At 47.4% G+C, this 14,718-nt stretch overlaps 1 protein-coding gene across 1 annotated transcript in view; it reads left to right on the top strand.

The window, feature by feature from the left end:
• The first annotated feature begins 3,188 nt into the window (after positions 1-3,188).
• SLC27A3 (solute carrier family 27 member 3) overlaps positions 3,189-14,718 on the top strand; it is a 28,314-nt gene continuing 16,784 nt past the window's right edge. Inside the window, 3 exon segments of the mRNA XM_083715652.1 lie at positions 3,189-3,738; positions 3,741-3,795; positions 3,798-4,370. Of these exon segments, the coding sequence (XP_083571778.1) occupies positions 3,421-3,738; positions 3,741-3,795; positions 3,798-4,370 (946 nt within the window). The 5' untranslated portion in view covers positions 3,189-3,420.

Here is a 14,718-nt window from a genome sequence, read left to right as displayed (position 1 = left end):
TCTGCGAGAAGCCTAGTTACAGGGAACCAGGCAGAGGGTCTTCTCGGTAGTGGCACCCACCCTCCCACCAGATGTCAAAGAGAAAAATAACTACCAAACTTTTAGAAGACATCTAAAAGCAGCCCTCTTTAGGGAAGCTTTTAATGTTCAATAGGTTATTGTATTTTAGCATTTTGTTGGAAGCTGCCCAGAGTGGCTGGGGAAATCCAGCCAGATGGGCTGGGTATAAATAAAAAATTATTATTATTATTATTATTATTATTATTATTATTATTATTATTATTATTATTATTATTATCATCATCATCATCATCAGTTTGTCCACCTTCGGTGCACTCAGCTCTCACCTGCGGCTCCTGGAAGCTGTTGGCATGCAACAGCGCCCAGACCCCAGGAAACAGCTTCGACTGGCTGGCTCAACCAGGTGAGCGGAGCCAATGAACCTCAAACCCTCAGTGAGTTAGGGGCTTCCCCTGCATGCGAAGACAGGCAGATTGAGCGAACGAGAGCAATGGTGGGTCCAGCGGTCAAGAAGGCGGGTTTTGCTCGTGCTGTAGAGGGAAGTGAGAGGCAGATGGGGCTCGCTGACCTGGAAAAGTCACCCATCCAGGAGAAGGAAATCTCTGATCATAAACCTCTTCTGTCTTGCGGGATAGTTTCAGGAGAAGAAAAGGCACAGGAGAAAACCCAAAACAACAACAAACCTCTGGTTACGTGAAACATTCAATAAACACACAAAACGTAACCGGCTGTGCATTGGAAAAAATAATATATACTATTCATTGTATAAAGCAGAGACATCACCTTGCCAACAAAGGTCCGTATAGTTAAAGCTATGGTTTTCCCAGTAGTGATGTATGGAAGTGAGAGCTGGACCACAAAGAAGGCTGATCGCCAAAGAATTGATGCTTTTGAATTATGGTGCTGGAGGAGACTCTTGAGAGTCCCATGGACTGCAAGAAGATCAAACCTCTCCATTCTGAAGGAAATCAGCCCTGAGTGCTCACTGGAAGGACAGATCCTGTAGCTGAGGCTCCAGGACTTTGGCCACCTCATGAGAAGAGAAGACTCCCTGGAAAAGACCCTGATGTTGAGAGACTGAGGGCACAAGAAGAAGGGGATGACAGAGGACAAGATGGTTGGACAGTGTTCTCGAAGCTAGTAACATGAGTTTGACCAAACGGCGGGAGGCAGTGGAAGACAGGAGGGCCTGGCGTGCTCTGGTCCAGGCGGAGACGACTAAACGACTAAACAACAACAACATTCATTGTATTGAATTGTAGACTTCAAGAGAAATAGCTCATAAAGTTCAACGAAAAAAGTAGAAGACCCAGTGGATCAGTTCATTCTCTAATCAGTTCATGCATATGGTCCATATAAGTGTAAGTGTCTATTCCACCTGTCTGTTCATAGAGTCCCACAATCCACACGAAAGGTTGTTGCAGTTCCACAGAATCCTTTCACAGAGTCTAAGACAAGGATTTCCGGAATATTAGCCTTGTTTCGCCATCTTAGGCTTCATCAGTACTACAAACTCATATACGAGCTCACAGGACAGTGGATCTTATGGCATAGTAGTAGCTGCTGTCAGGAAAAAACCCTCCACAAATCCAGGGTGGAATCCCTAAGACTGTTGAGCGGCGTCTTGTACACCTCCTTTCAGCAACTCCTGCAGCTGAGCCGGTGCCCAAATGTCTTGCTCTGCTTTCCTTTGGTCCACATCCGCGAGGCCGAGAGGGGGGTCTTGTCGTTTGGTCAGCCCAGGACCTCCAGACACACTGGCCAGGCTTGTGCCTCGGGGCGGTCACTCATTGCAGCAAAAACAACGCAGGAGGCAGCAGTTCTGAGTTACTGGTCTCTGCTGCCACAGCAGGCCAAGATTCTCCAGTGGTTAGACTTCACCCCCGGAGGTGCACTCCATTGTCTCTCGAGACAGACAGATGCCAACAATTATTCACGAGGACTGCAATCTTGCTGGATCTTTTAAGCGACGGCTCATAGCACCAGAGTCTCCATCTGACTCAGTATATAAAAGAGGCGAGTTTCCTTATGTTGTTCAAGCAGTCTGTATAAATAGCCATAACACCCTGGCACCACTTTCCATAACCCAGTGCCCTTCATAGGTCTTGGAATGTTCTCCCTGTTGGCGCCAGCCAGTGCTGCTAATGGCCAGGAATTACAGGAGCTTTAGCCCCAAACATCTGGGGAAGGGTGCCCTAGATCTCTCTGGCGTGAACCCTCCCTCCCTCCTTTAAAATAAATTGCCACTTGAGAGTTTTTACAGGGCTGCCCTCAGGAACGAATGTTGACATATGCCTCTCCGCAGGTCTATCTTGGAAACATGAGGCTTAATTCCACTTTAAACCCAGGGTTGGGTTGTTTTGTCTGGAGCCACAAGGTAGCACCCAATTTCTCTCTCCTCCCACGGATATTGGGTCCCGTCGGCCTACCTTGCAGGCTCGTTGTAAGACTTGCTGAACTGATGCACAGAAGTGGTTTGAATTCTCCAAAGCCAGGGGATGGGGGAATATTGCGGCCCTCCAGATGTTGCTAGGTTTTTTTAAAAAATAAATTTATATCCAACCCCCTCCTCCCAAAGGAGCCCATTGCTGACCACTAGGCGTGCTGGCTAGGAGCTGCTGTCTATCACTACCCAGAGGAGTCCCCTGTCCCTCCTCTAAAACATTAGCTATAAATGGCAAGTGGCTCTGAGGAGAGAAGAGGAGGCCTGTTCTTCAAAGGTCCACCTAGTCCATTCTACTTCCAACTCAACATGGAAGTCACACCGTTGGTCCATCTATTTTTTTAATATACATTTTTATTAATTTTAACATACAAATTATAAAACGTACCACACAAATTATTACAAATACACTTTTTTTGGACTTCCATCAGCACCTCCGATGATCTTCTGTCCTAACCTCTTTTTATGCATTACTTAATTTTATATTGTCTTTACCTCCCTTAAGTTATCATCTCCCCTTTTCCATCTTTACAATATTTCCAACAATACTCCTCACAGAACTTCTTGCAAACCTACAAACATCGTCTGATCATCACAAATACTTTTCATCTAGTTTGTAAATTTACTCCAGTCTTTGGTAAAATTCTGGTCCCGCCAATTTCGAATCCTTCCTGTTAATTTGTCTAACTCTGCATAGTCCACACCATTGAGCTAGAAAGCTCACCAGTAGTAAGTGAAGGCACCCCTGCTCCCCTCTGATCCGTGGGGGTAGACTGCCCCTGAGGCGAGAGGCTCCATTTAGCCATCATTTAGCCCAACTGGCGCTAGACGGACCTCCATGAAATCTATCCGACACGTGTGCTTGATGGTGGTCTCTGGCGGATGATGCTCCGCGTCCAAAAAGCGGAGTAAGGGAACCCCGACGGATCCCACCACAACATCAGCCAGCTTGTGGCATGGAAAGCTCTCCTCGGCCGTGCGCCTTGCCCACTGAGTTGCGCGCGCGCGCGAGGGTCCTGAAGAGGCTCGGATCAGCCCTCCCAAAGGAGCCCCGACGGCCAGCCCTCCCGGCTCGCCTTCCCCAGCAGCCACTGCTATGGAGAGGCCCCTTTCTTCCCCGCGCCCGGACGGCTTCCAGCTCCGCCTGGCCTGCTTCCTGGCTCTCCCCTCGGGCTGCTTCCACCTCCGGCCGCCGAGGGCGCCTGGTGAGGGGCGGCTGGCGCCCCTCCTTCCCTGGGCCTCGCAGCGGAGGCGGGGCTGGCTGGCTGGCTGGCGGCAGAGGCTCCTTCGGCGGTCCGCCCTGGCCCGCCTCCTCCTTCCTCCTCCCGCCGCTCTCCCTCTTGTAGCTCCAGCCATCGCAGCCGCCGCGCCGTCCTCCCCGTCGTCTCCATCCTCCTCCGGCGCGCCACGATGTGGCTCACCTCGGCGCTGGCGCTGGCCGCCGCCGGCTTGCTGGGGCTGCTGCTGGCCGTGCTGCCCGGCCGTCTGCGGCCGCTCGCCTTGGCCGACTTGGCCTTCCTGGTGCGCGCCTGGCGCTGCCGCCGACGGCTCCTGCACGGCAAGGCGGGCGCGCTCAGCCTGGCGCAGCGCTTCGGGCGGCTGTGCCGAGCGCGGCCCCAGCGCGTCTTCCTGCGCTTCGAGGAGCGCAGCTTCACCTACGGCCAAGCCGAGCGCCAGAGCAACCGCGTGGCCAACGCGCTGCTCCGCTTGCCCGACGGGCAGCCGCCGCTCCTGCCCGGCCAGACGGTGGCGCTCTTGGTGGGCAACGAACCCACCTTCATCTGGGCCTGGATCGGCTTGGCCAAGCTGGGCGTCGTGCCGGCTTTCCTGGGCACCGCGCTCCGCCGAGGGGCGCTGCTCCACTGCGTGCGCACTTGCGGCGCCAGGGCTGTCCTGGTGGCGCACGGTGAGTTGCATACCCCCCCTCCCCACCCCGTCGCGGTTTGTTCTTTCGGGTCTGTAAAAGGGACTTGGGGGTCTGCAGAGGCTGAGATCCAAGGCTCGCGTTACTTGGGAGTAAACCCCTATTAGGGAAGGTAGGGAGGGCTAAGCACCCTCTTCCCAAATCAGACCGCTGCTCTGTGGGAACGTAGGAAGCTGCCTTAGACCGAATCAGACCCATTGTGGTCCATCTAGCTCAGTACTGTAGACACGGACTGGCAGCAGCTTTCAGGCTGTCGTCTCAAGGGGTTCAAAGGGAGGGACTCCCTTATGGAGAAAGTTTGGGGTGTTTGGGTCTTCTCATTGAATTGTAGAGTTGGAAGGGACCCCCGAGGGTTTCCCAAACTTGGGGTCCCCAGCTGTTGCTGGACTACAACTCCCATCATCCCTAGCTAGCAGGACCGGAGGATGGGAATTGTAGTCCAAAAACAGCTGGGGACCCAAATTTGGGAAACCCTGATCTAGTGCAACTCCTTGCAATGCAGAAATGTCAACACAGCATCCCCTTCCAATTGGAACCCGTACCAGACCCTGCTTAGCTTTGCAAATGCGCGAGCGGTTTTATCGCTGCACCGCAATGGAAGTTTATGCAATTATGCACTGCATGGAGAGAACAGATAGAGGAAAAGGCTTTGTTCCTCTTTCCTAGTACTAGAATTCTCGGGCGTCCAAGGAAGCCAAACGTTGGAAGTTTCAGGGCAGATAAACGGAAGTCCTCTTTCAAGCAGCGCAGGGTTGAACTATGGAACTCCCTGCCACAGGAGGCAGTGATGGCCATGAACTTGGACGGCTTTAAAAGGGAATTGGATTCATGGGGGAGAGGACTAAGACTGGCTAGCAGCCACATTGGCTCCGCAGTTGCTTCTGAATGCCAGTTTGCTGGAAAACACAGGCGGGGAGAGGGGTGCTGGGTTCGGATCCCGCTTGCTGGTTTCCCATAGGTATCTGGTGGGCCCTTGCGATAACCAGATGCCGGACTAGATGAGCCATTGGCCTGATCCAGGAGGCACTTCTTATGTTGCAGAGTCAGAGCATTGGTCCATTTAGCTCAGCCCCGCCTCCATCAATTGGCAACAGCTCTCCAGAGAAGAGTCTTTTGTAGCCCCACCCAGAGATGCTGGGGATTGAACCCGGAATCATTCTGCATGCAGGGCAGATGATCTGCCATTGTTCTGCACCCCTTCCTCATTGAGAATAGCAGGATCGACTTCTCTGCATGTTTGTTCAGGATTACACTAAACATGGGCTTGCATGCTTGCTTGTTAGTTAGTGGGTTTTAACCTGGTTTCTGGCTTCCTCTAGGTTGTGTCTCCTGGTTCAAAGCCCACTGTAGGAACCAGTTGTGCGGTGGGCAGCTACTTCCAGGGGAAAATCCTTATTATTTGCCTATTCAATTTTTATTCCACCCTTCATCCAAAGATCACAGGGCGGTTGTGAACGTAGCAATACAAAAACGTTTAAATCCTCTGTTTCTGCGTTTGGAATGTCTGACGTGTTCCAGTCGCTGTTGGATGGTTTCTTTAAGTTTTAGGTTTCGTTATTGTTCCACAAGTATGTCTTTAAAGGCCAGAGCAAATAACATGACCCGGTTTTACAGCTGTGAAGCAGCATAGCAGGTGCTGTTAAGTTCTGTTAATGAAGCTGTTGGGTATAGTATATAAAGAGCAGCATATAGCTCTCTCAGTACCCTGATGGATGGGTTCCACTTACTGATATAATGTAATTTAGTGTAAAGGGAGTTTTTGTTATTTGTTATTAAACCAAGCAAAAGTTACTTTTGCGTTTCTTGAATGTGTGGTCTCCCCAGCACACTTTCCGCAGCCCAACTAATCTGCAAAAAAGCCAACGGTCGCATCGGTTTCAGAATTGCACACATACACACTGAAAGGAAATGAGCCCAGAGCAGCTACTCTTACAGAGACGTGGCAGGCACCCTCTTTGGAGAACAAGAACAAGAGAATATTCTAACTGTGTATACAGAGAGAGTGCAATTCCCTCCTGTTTTTCTCCTCTACTCCCGTAGAGGCTGTTTGGAAGAAGGTGAGCAGCAACTCAAACAGATAGGAGAGCCAGCCTCCTCTGACAGCAGGCCATTGTACTGCGTCTCTGAATTTGGAATGGCTGGAACGTTGCAGAGATGTGGCAGCATTAGCTGTCCCTGATAGGGCCTGATTGCAAGGAGGCGAGCCCAGCGCAGGGACTCACGCAGAGCTGCAACAGGCAGCCTCATTGTGGCTGTTTCACCGGTCTTTCCATTGCTAAGGGTGATAGAATGTTCTGATTATTCAGGAATACAGCCAAATCAGCCCTGAGCGGCTGTGTCACCTTTACCCCCCAACCCAGGGCGCAATGCAACCAGTTTGGCGACATTCTGCCCCATAGCAAGGAGAATTTGTCACTCTTTGCTTTTCTGTAGGGTGATGGTTGCGTTGCTCTCTTCTCTAATGCTAGCATGTTGAATGAAAAAAAGAGTCAATAATTTTTTTATATATGTGATCCCTGATTGGCTGGGACATGGGTCTAGGAGAGGGGCAGAGAACCTGTGGCTTCCCAGATGTTGCTGGACTCCAACTTCCATCATGCCTAATGGTTGGCCATGATGGCTGATGGGACTTGGAGTCCCAAGAGCCCCTGGAGGTCCCCCATATCTGATCCTACTGAGGGGCCTTCTTGGTAGTGGCGCCCACCCTTTCGAATGCCCTCACATCTGATGTCAAGTAGATAAGCAACAATACAGTGGAACCTTGGTTCTCAAATAGCTTAGTTGACCTACAAATCGGCTCCCAAAAACCCAGAAGTAAGTGTTCCGGTTTTTGAAAGTTTTTTGGAAGCCAAACGTCCGATGCGTCTTGGTTTTCAAACTGTTTTGGGATTCGGACGGACTCCAGGAACAGATTAAGTTTGAGAACCAAGGTTCCACTGTACAACCTTTAGATGACATCTTAAGGCAGCCCTGTATAGGGAAGTTTTTAAATGTTTAATGTTTTATTATGATTTTATATGTGTTGGAAGCTACCCAGTGTGGCTGGGGCAATGCAGTCAGATGGGCAGGGTACAAATAAAATCATTACTTATAAAGGTAATTATAATAATATCTGCTTTAGGAGATGGGTCCCCTTATTATTTTTTAAATTGCACACAAATATTGGGCATATTTAGTGATTATTACTGATCATCTGCTAAGGAAATATAAACATTCCATACAGGATGGTTAGCTAAAGAGAACTTCCAGATGCAGAGGGTGTCTAGCTTAGAATAGCAGTTGTTGGCCGTGCCTTAGTGCCCTTCCCATTAGGGCATCCGACTGATAACTGGGTGAGACAAAAGGCTGGACTGGGCAAGGCACAAACAGCCACCGCCATTAGGAATGGAGCCTCCCTGTTCAGACCCAGTTTATCTCTGAATGCCAGATACCAGGAACACACAACAAGGGAGGGCTGCGCTTCTAGGCTTCCTGGCTGCTGCTCACTGTTGGAGACAGGAGGCTGGTCTTTGCTCTGATCCAGCAAGGCATCACTGATAATGGATTAGATACGAGCAGCTAGCCATCATGATAGCTGAGAAGAGTGGAACCTCCAGGTTCAGTGTACCTTTGAGTACCAGACACTGGAGGGCAGAGAGCAGGGAAGGATATTATTATTATTATTATTATTATTATTATTATTATTATTATTATTATTATATTGAAATCATCATTATAATTATTTTTTACCCTTTATCCCAGGGCAGGTTGCATCAGCAAGAGTGGTGCAGTTCCAAATAAATTCGGGTTAATTTGCAGCTTTAAAGGCGGTGTCACAATAAATACCTTTCAGCTATCAAAACGCCTCCACGCCCTGTTTGTGGGGTTCCTTGGAGCCTCTGGCCAGGGATTTGGGGGGCGGGGGGAGGAACAGAATGCAAGGCGCCATGGACTTTTAATTTTTATCTAGCAGGGTTCTTCATTTACTGTGCGTGTATCTTCCGAGAGCAGCTTGCAAAAGTCAGCGATAAGACCGTTCCGGCTCTCGGGTTTCCACACCAAGAGCCACGGCACAAAAGGAAAACGGGTTTGGGAGGGGGGAGGAAAAAAGAAATCTCAGACCCAGTTTGATTTGATTGGAATTAATTTTATAATGAAATTATTTTAGAATGTTTTATCGTTTTACTGTTGTTAGCCGCTCTGAGCCTGGGTTCGGCTGGGGAGGGCCGGATATAAATAAAATTTATTATTATTATTATTATTATTATTATTATTATTATTATTATTAGCTGTGGAGTTCTTGTCATGAATAGCTGAAATGGGGAAGAAAAAAGATTTCAAGGAGAGGAGGAGCCAAAAGTTGCTGGTCTTTTGGCAGAGGCCCTGCGGTCCAGTCTCTTCCTCTCCTATATAGGCTGATGGAATGGCTACTGATCCGAGTTGAGGGGCACAGCCTGATGGAAATTATCGCTTAAAGCTAACCCTCCCAAGGGTTGTTTCCCAACTAAGTTCTACTCAGATTCAACCTGCTGAATTCATCCAAGTCAGACAAATTGATTAATTTCAATGGGTCTACTCTTGAGATAGGATTATATGTGCATAAAATTGGATTACACATAGAGATATACATACTGCTAGGGGGTGGCCAACTCCAGAGGGACTGCGATATGCTCACAGAATTAAAAACTGGCAGTGATCTACCCCCTTTTTGGGGGGTTCAGGTCACAGTTTCTGAATTTTTTTTAGGGAGGAGGAAAGCCCCGATTTTTGAGAATTCAAGCCTAAGATCAAGGGAGAAAGAGGAACAGCCACTCATCAACAGATCGCTGCGGAAACACACATCCTCAATGAGTAAACTCCATTGTGAAACAATGGAGGGCAGGGCAAGGGGGCAGGCTGGGTTCTATTTTATTAACACTAAGGAAAGAGACCCAGCAATCGACCGCGAACTACCAAAATCTCCCTGGGATCTAACAATAGATCGCAATCGACCTGTTGGACACCCCTCCCTGTGCTAGAGAAATAGATATGGCTATAGGAGCCACTACTAAAATTTTTTTTAGGTCGCCTTAAAACTCTGGAAGGTCTCCCACGCCTGTAAATTTCATCCGCTTTGGCCCGAAATAACAGCTTTTACACTACCTGAAATTCTGAATGGGGACTCCAGAGTTTTATACAGAGGGTCATTCTCCAATTAACTTCTGCTCAGAGCAAGCCGATTTATATGAATTCATCTAAGCTAGTCCTGTCCATTAATTGTAACGGTTCTACTCTGAGTAGGGCTAATGTTGGATGCAACCGCAACAGTTGTTGTAGGACTGGTTTCTTTGTAGCTGACGCTGGCCGTGAAGTTGTTCACCATAGTTCCTTCTGTAACAATTACAGAGTTAAGGGGGACAGTTAGCCTCCCACCCCCCCTTTTTGTATCCACACATGGGAAAATTCTCTGTTCCAAGATGTGTCTCCAGGCTCATAGCAAATACATTTCCTTAAATACCACAGAAAAGAAGATAAAATGAGGTTACGGCATAAAAACCTTGCAAAGTGCTAGCTTTGCAAATCTAAAATGTTGATATGGTGTTTTTCACCTATAATCAACTGGTATTGATTATTGATGCAGTGCTGAGAAACCCTAATCAAAACATAATTAGCTGAACCAGGAAGGCTAGAGTTGGGTAGCAGGCCAAAGGTCATATGTATCTCCAAACTGGGGGGAGATGCTCAAGAAAAGGATGTTTATACCCATTTTTGAAAGGGATAGGTTAGAATTCAATGATCAAACAAGACTATATTCCACAAAATATTCAGTTTCATGTTGGGGCTTGCTAAATCATACACCCCAGATGCACCAACGCCTGCCATAATGAAATAATTTTAATAAAACCACATCAATTACAAACAATTGCCTTAAAAAGAAGAAGTGTATTTGGATAGAAGTTGCACAGACCTAAATTATATGAGAATGTGTTTGGCTTGCATCTGAACATGTGTAAAGCATCCATGTTAAAAATAGCCTTCTCTGTGAACACGACTTGCTTAACAAGAAGGGACTGACTGAGTCAGGCCAACTCAAGGTTTTCTTTTTATAACGGGAGAGATAAAGGTATCGGTTCGAGATAGCGAGTGGGGAGTTGTGGCCTTCCAGTGTGGTATTCAAGTTTGGCCTGTCTCCGAAGGACATTGCAATCACAGAAAGATGCCTTGCATTCCCATTTTAATAAATGGGCTGCGTTGGAGTAAGGCAAATCGGCTTATGGGGCCTGTTTCGGTGTGTCTGAAATGGACAGAATGGGTGCAGAAGGGAGAATATTTGCCACAGGTGCTGCTAGGAACCACAAGTTGCTTTTGAACTCAGGTCCTGCTCCCGGGTTTCCCATTAGGGTACCTGGCTGGCCACTGTGAAAACAGGATAATAGAATCATAAGAGTTGGAAGGGACCCCAAGGGTCATCTAGTCCAACCCGCTGCAATGCAGGAATCTTTCGCCCAATTTGGGGCTCAAATCCACAACCCTGAGATTAAGAGTCTTGTGCTCTACCGACTGAGCTATGTTGCAGGTATTTTGTGGTTTTATATCTTGATTTTATTTTGTGAACTGCCCTGAGACGCCCAGGTACAGGGTGCTGTATACAACAACAACAACAACAACAACAACAACAACAACAACAACAACAACTGGATAGCTCCTTTTGGCCTGCTCCAATCGGCTGAGGGTGGCTTTAAAAGACGACTAGTCAAATTCATGGAAGGGAGGCCTCACTGGAGGCAAAATGGCTGCCTAGAACCTCCAGCTTCAGAGCAAGTCTACCTCAGTACGAGTGGCTGGGGGGCTGCAGGTGGGGAGAGTTACTGTTGCGCTCAGGTCTTCCTTGTGGACTTGCCAGAAGGCGTGAGAGCAGGATGGGTCCTGTTTGGCCGGATCCAGCAGTCTGCTCTTTTGCATGCTTCAGATGCGCTCTCGAGGGATAATAAGGGGATTCAAAACAACAACAACAAACCACTTCCTCGTTTGTCGGTCCTTCTGCAGCGTGAGAAGACTCCCAAGGCTGCTTTTTGAACCACTAATTAATACCCCAACCTGAACCAAAGCCTGCTTCCCACATCGCAGGGAACTGGGAGGCCTTTGTGGGGATTAACGCATCGCTGCTGCTGCTGCCTGCCGGGTTGATTCAATTTGCGGAGGGCTGTCGTCATCTTTGGGGTGGGGGCAGGGGCGGCAGCGGAGACAAAAGGCCGGCGAATGGACCTTCCCCGTGCGTGACTAATGGCTGCGTTCTCCGGCTAGCGAGGGAGGTTGGAGTGGGACCGGGGAAGCCAGCCCAGATTGCCCTCGCTCTCGGTGGGGAAACTGAGGTTAGCTGGCCGTATAGAACGCAGCCTTCTGCTGAGCCAGACCTTTGGTCCGGCTCACTCAATAGAGCCTGCACTGACTGGCAGTAGCTCTGCAAGCAGGAGACACTAAGCAATGCTACTTGGAGATGCTGGGAATCGAACGTGGGACCTTGGGCCTGCAAATCGGGTGCTCTTTTTAATAATAATAATAATAATAATAATAATAATAATAATAATAATAATATTTATTTATACCCCACCCTCCCCAACCAAGGCCGGGCTCAGGGCGGCTAACAAGCAATAATAAAAACAAGTTGAATGAAAAACAAGATTAAAATACAACAATTAAAATATTGAAACATTAAAATATTAAAATGCAGCCTCATCACAGGAGGAGAAAGGAAAAAGAAAAAAGAGAGGGGGAGGGAATCAAATTGGCTCCAAGCCAAAGGCCAGGCGGAACTACTCTGTCTTACAGGCCCTGTGGAAAGAAATCAGATCCTGCAGGGCCCTGGTCTCATGAGGCAGAGCGTTCCACCAGGCCAGAGCCAGTGCTGAAAAGGCCCTGGCTCTGGTTGAAGCCAATCTAACTTCTTTAGGGCCTGGGACCACTAGGGTGTTGCTATTTATGGACCTTAAGGTCCTCCGTGGGGCATACCGGGAGAGACGGTCCTGTAGGTACGAGGGTCCTAGGCCGTGAAGGGCTTTAAAAGTCAAAACCAGCACCTTAAATCTGACCCTGTACTCCACCGGGAGCCAATGCAGCTGGAAAAGCACTGGGTGAATATGTTCCCATGGCAGAGACACCATGAGGAGCCTCGCTGCTGCATTCTGCACCCGCTGGAGTTTCTGGGACAGCTTCAAGGGCAGCCCCGCCTAGAGCGAATTACAGTAGTCAAGCCTGGAGGTGACCGTCGCATGGATCACTGTGGCCAGGTGATAAATAAATAAATATTAAAGATAAAAACAGCTACACGCAATCGGAGAGTTATCTCCGAATGCCCTGCAGAACCTCGTCGGAAGTGTATATGCTAAAATCATCGCAATCTTAACAAACACGAAAGGATGCCCGATAATCTCGATCGCTTGGACTGTTTTCCTCAAATGAAAAGATATATTGTATCCGCAGTGGCGATGCTCTACAGGGTTTATACAAAGGCAGGAGGGGAGAAAAACAAATACTAATTGAAATGTGTGCTTTGCACATGCCAAGCTCTGCTGTAGACCATAGGCACCGTTCTGCCATATGCCTCATTATTTGTATAATCTATAAAGTCGCCCCAGACTTGTGTAAAAGTTACCATATTTCCCCCGTCCTCTTGCTACCTGCAATTTCCATGTCGGTTTCCCCAAGAATGGTTATGGTAAAGTCGTGGGTTTTAAACTGAATTTAAACAAGACAAAACTTATTAGTTAAAATTCTGTCACCAGATGAAAAAATAATACAAATTAAAATCTACCCCAAAATTAAGTATTTAGGAGTATGGATAACACCAAAGAATATTAACTTCTGTGAAGATAATTATACCAATTGTTGGAAAGATATCAAAAGACAGTTGGAGACATGGACTAGGTTAAATTTATCATTCTTGGGCCGTATTTCGGTAATTAAAATGATAGTTTTACCGAAGCGACCAGCTGTATTGATAAGTCGCAAAAATAAATTTCTAAAATTTTGTGGAGGGGTAAAAGACCAAGAGTAAAGCATAAGATATTAATAGATATTGTAGAAAGAGGTGGCTACGGGTTACTGGGCTTGAAGTTATATTACGAAGCCTCATGTCTTCTCGGGTTGAAAGATTGGTGTACATTAAAAAATTGGGATATTTTAGATCTAGAAGGTCATGATACCCAGGAAAATAAAGGCGCATAAGAGCTTTTCAAATCAATAATTGCAGTTATTCCCATGCCCTGGCAATGGTCTTTCTTGCTGCGGTTAACAGATGGGGTACAAATTCTTTGTTTCTAATTTATGGCATATCCTGACAAGGCTGGGCGATATATTGTCCAAAACTGCTCTGAAAGCCATAACATGATACCAGTTTCATCATTTTTGCCCTGGCAAATTGTCATAAATCATTATATGTGTTTGTGTGCTATGCAAAAATCATGATGTGGGAAAAACCGTGAAGCCAGCCAATGCTTAGCTCCATCCTTATTTCAGATATTGTGATATATCAGTATTTCGCAAGGTTTGGCTGGTGATGTATCACAATGTTGAAAACCAGATATCACCCAGCCCTGATCCCTGACTATACAAGTTAAGCAAAGCCAGTCGTTGGTACTGTCTGCCTTGTGATCAAAGAGATCTCTATAAAAACATTTCCCCAGAACATTTCTGTTTTTGGACACTTCCACCACATGCGTTGATATGTCCCTATAGAGAGACAACCTCTCCAACACAAAGGAGAACTGTTTGGGTCTATACAGGCTAGGCGACAAGGTGTTAACTACCAACCATGTATGATTTTGAGGGCTCTTTCTCTGTCTGTTGCCAGTATGGATTTATGCGTTGCTTTTGTCCGCAGTCTGTTCCATGCCTCTTTTTCAATTTCTAAATCCCAATTCAATCCTCACCATTTTCTCAGAGCAAATCAGGTGCTCTTATTCCTGAGCTATGGCCTACCCTTAAAAATAATTATTAAGATTCCAGTCCTCATGATATGAGTAAATAGGAACATATAGGAAGCTGCCATATTGTCAGCCAGACTTTTGGTCCAGCTTATCCAATGTTGTCTACACTGACTGGCAGCATCTCTCCAGCGTTTCATCCTATTTCTTTGTATTATCCAGGAGTTAACAGCCAATTCAAGAGTTCATGAGCCACAGCTGGTCCTTTTCATCCCGGGCTGTGGCTACCATTTTAAATAATACCATTTTAAAACAGTCATGGCTCCCCCACCCTCAATAATTCTGGGAAGTATAGTTTGTGAGGGGTGCCAAGAGTTGTGAGAGACACCCCCGCCTTCTCCTCACAGTTTTTCCTGAGTGGTTTCACAACCAACCCCTCTTCCCAGGGA

Source organism: Podarcis gaigeae (assembly GCF_964106915.1).
Source record: "Podarcis gaigeae genome assembly, chromosome: 16".
In the NCBI taxonomy this organism is placed as follows: Eukaryota; Metazoa; Chordata; class Lepidosauria; order Squamata; family Lacertidae; genus Podarcis; species Podarcis gaigeae.
Note: the sequence above shows the minus strand (reverse complement) of the source record. Positions and strands in the feature narration are given on the sequence as shown.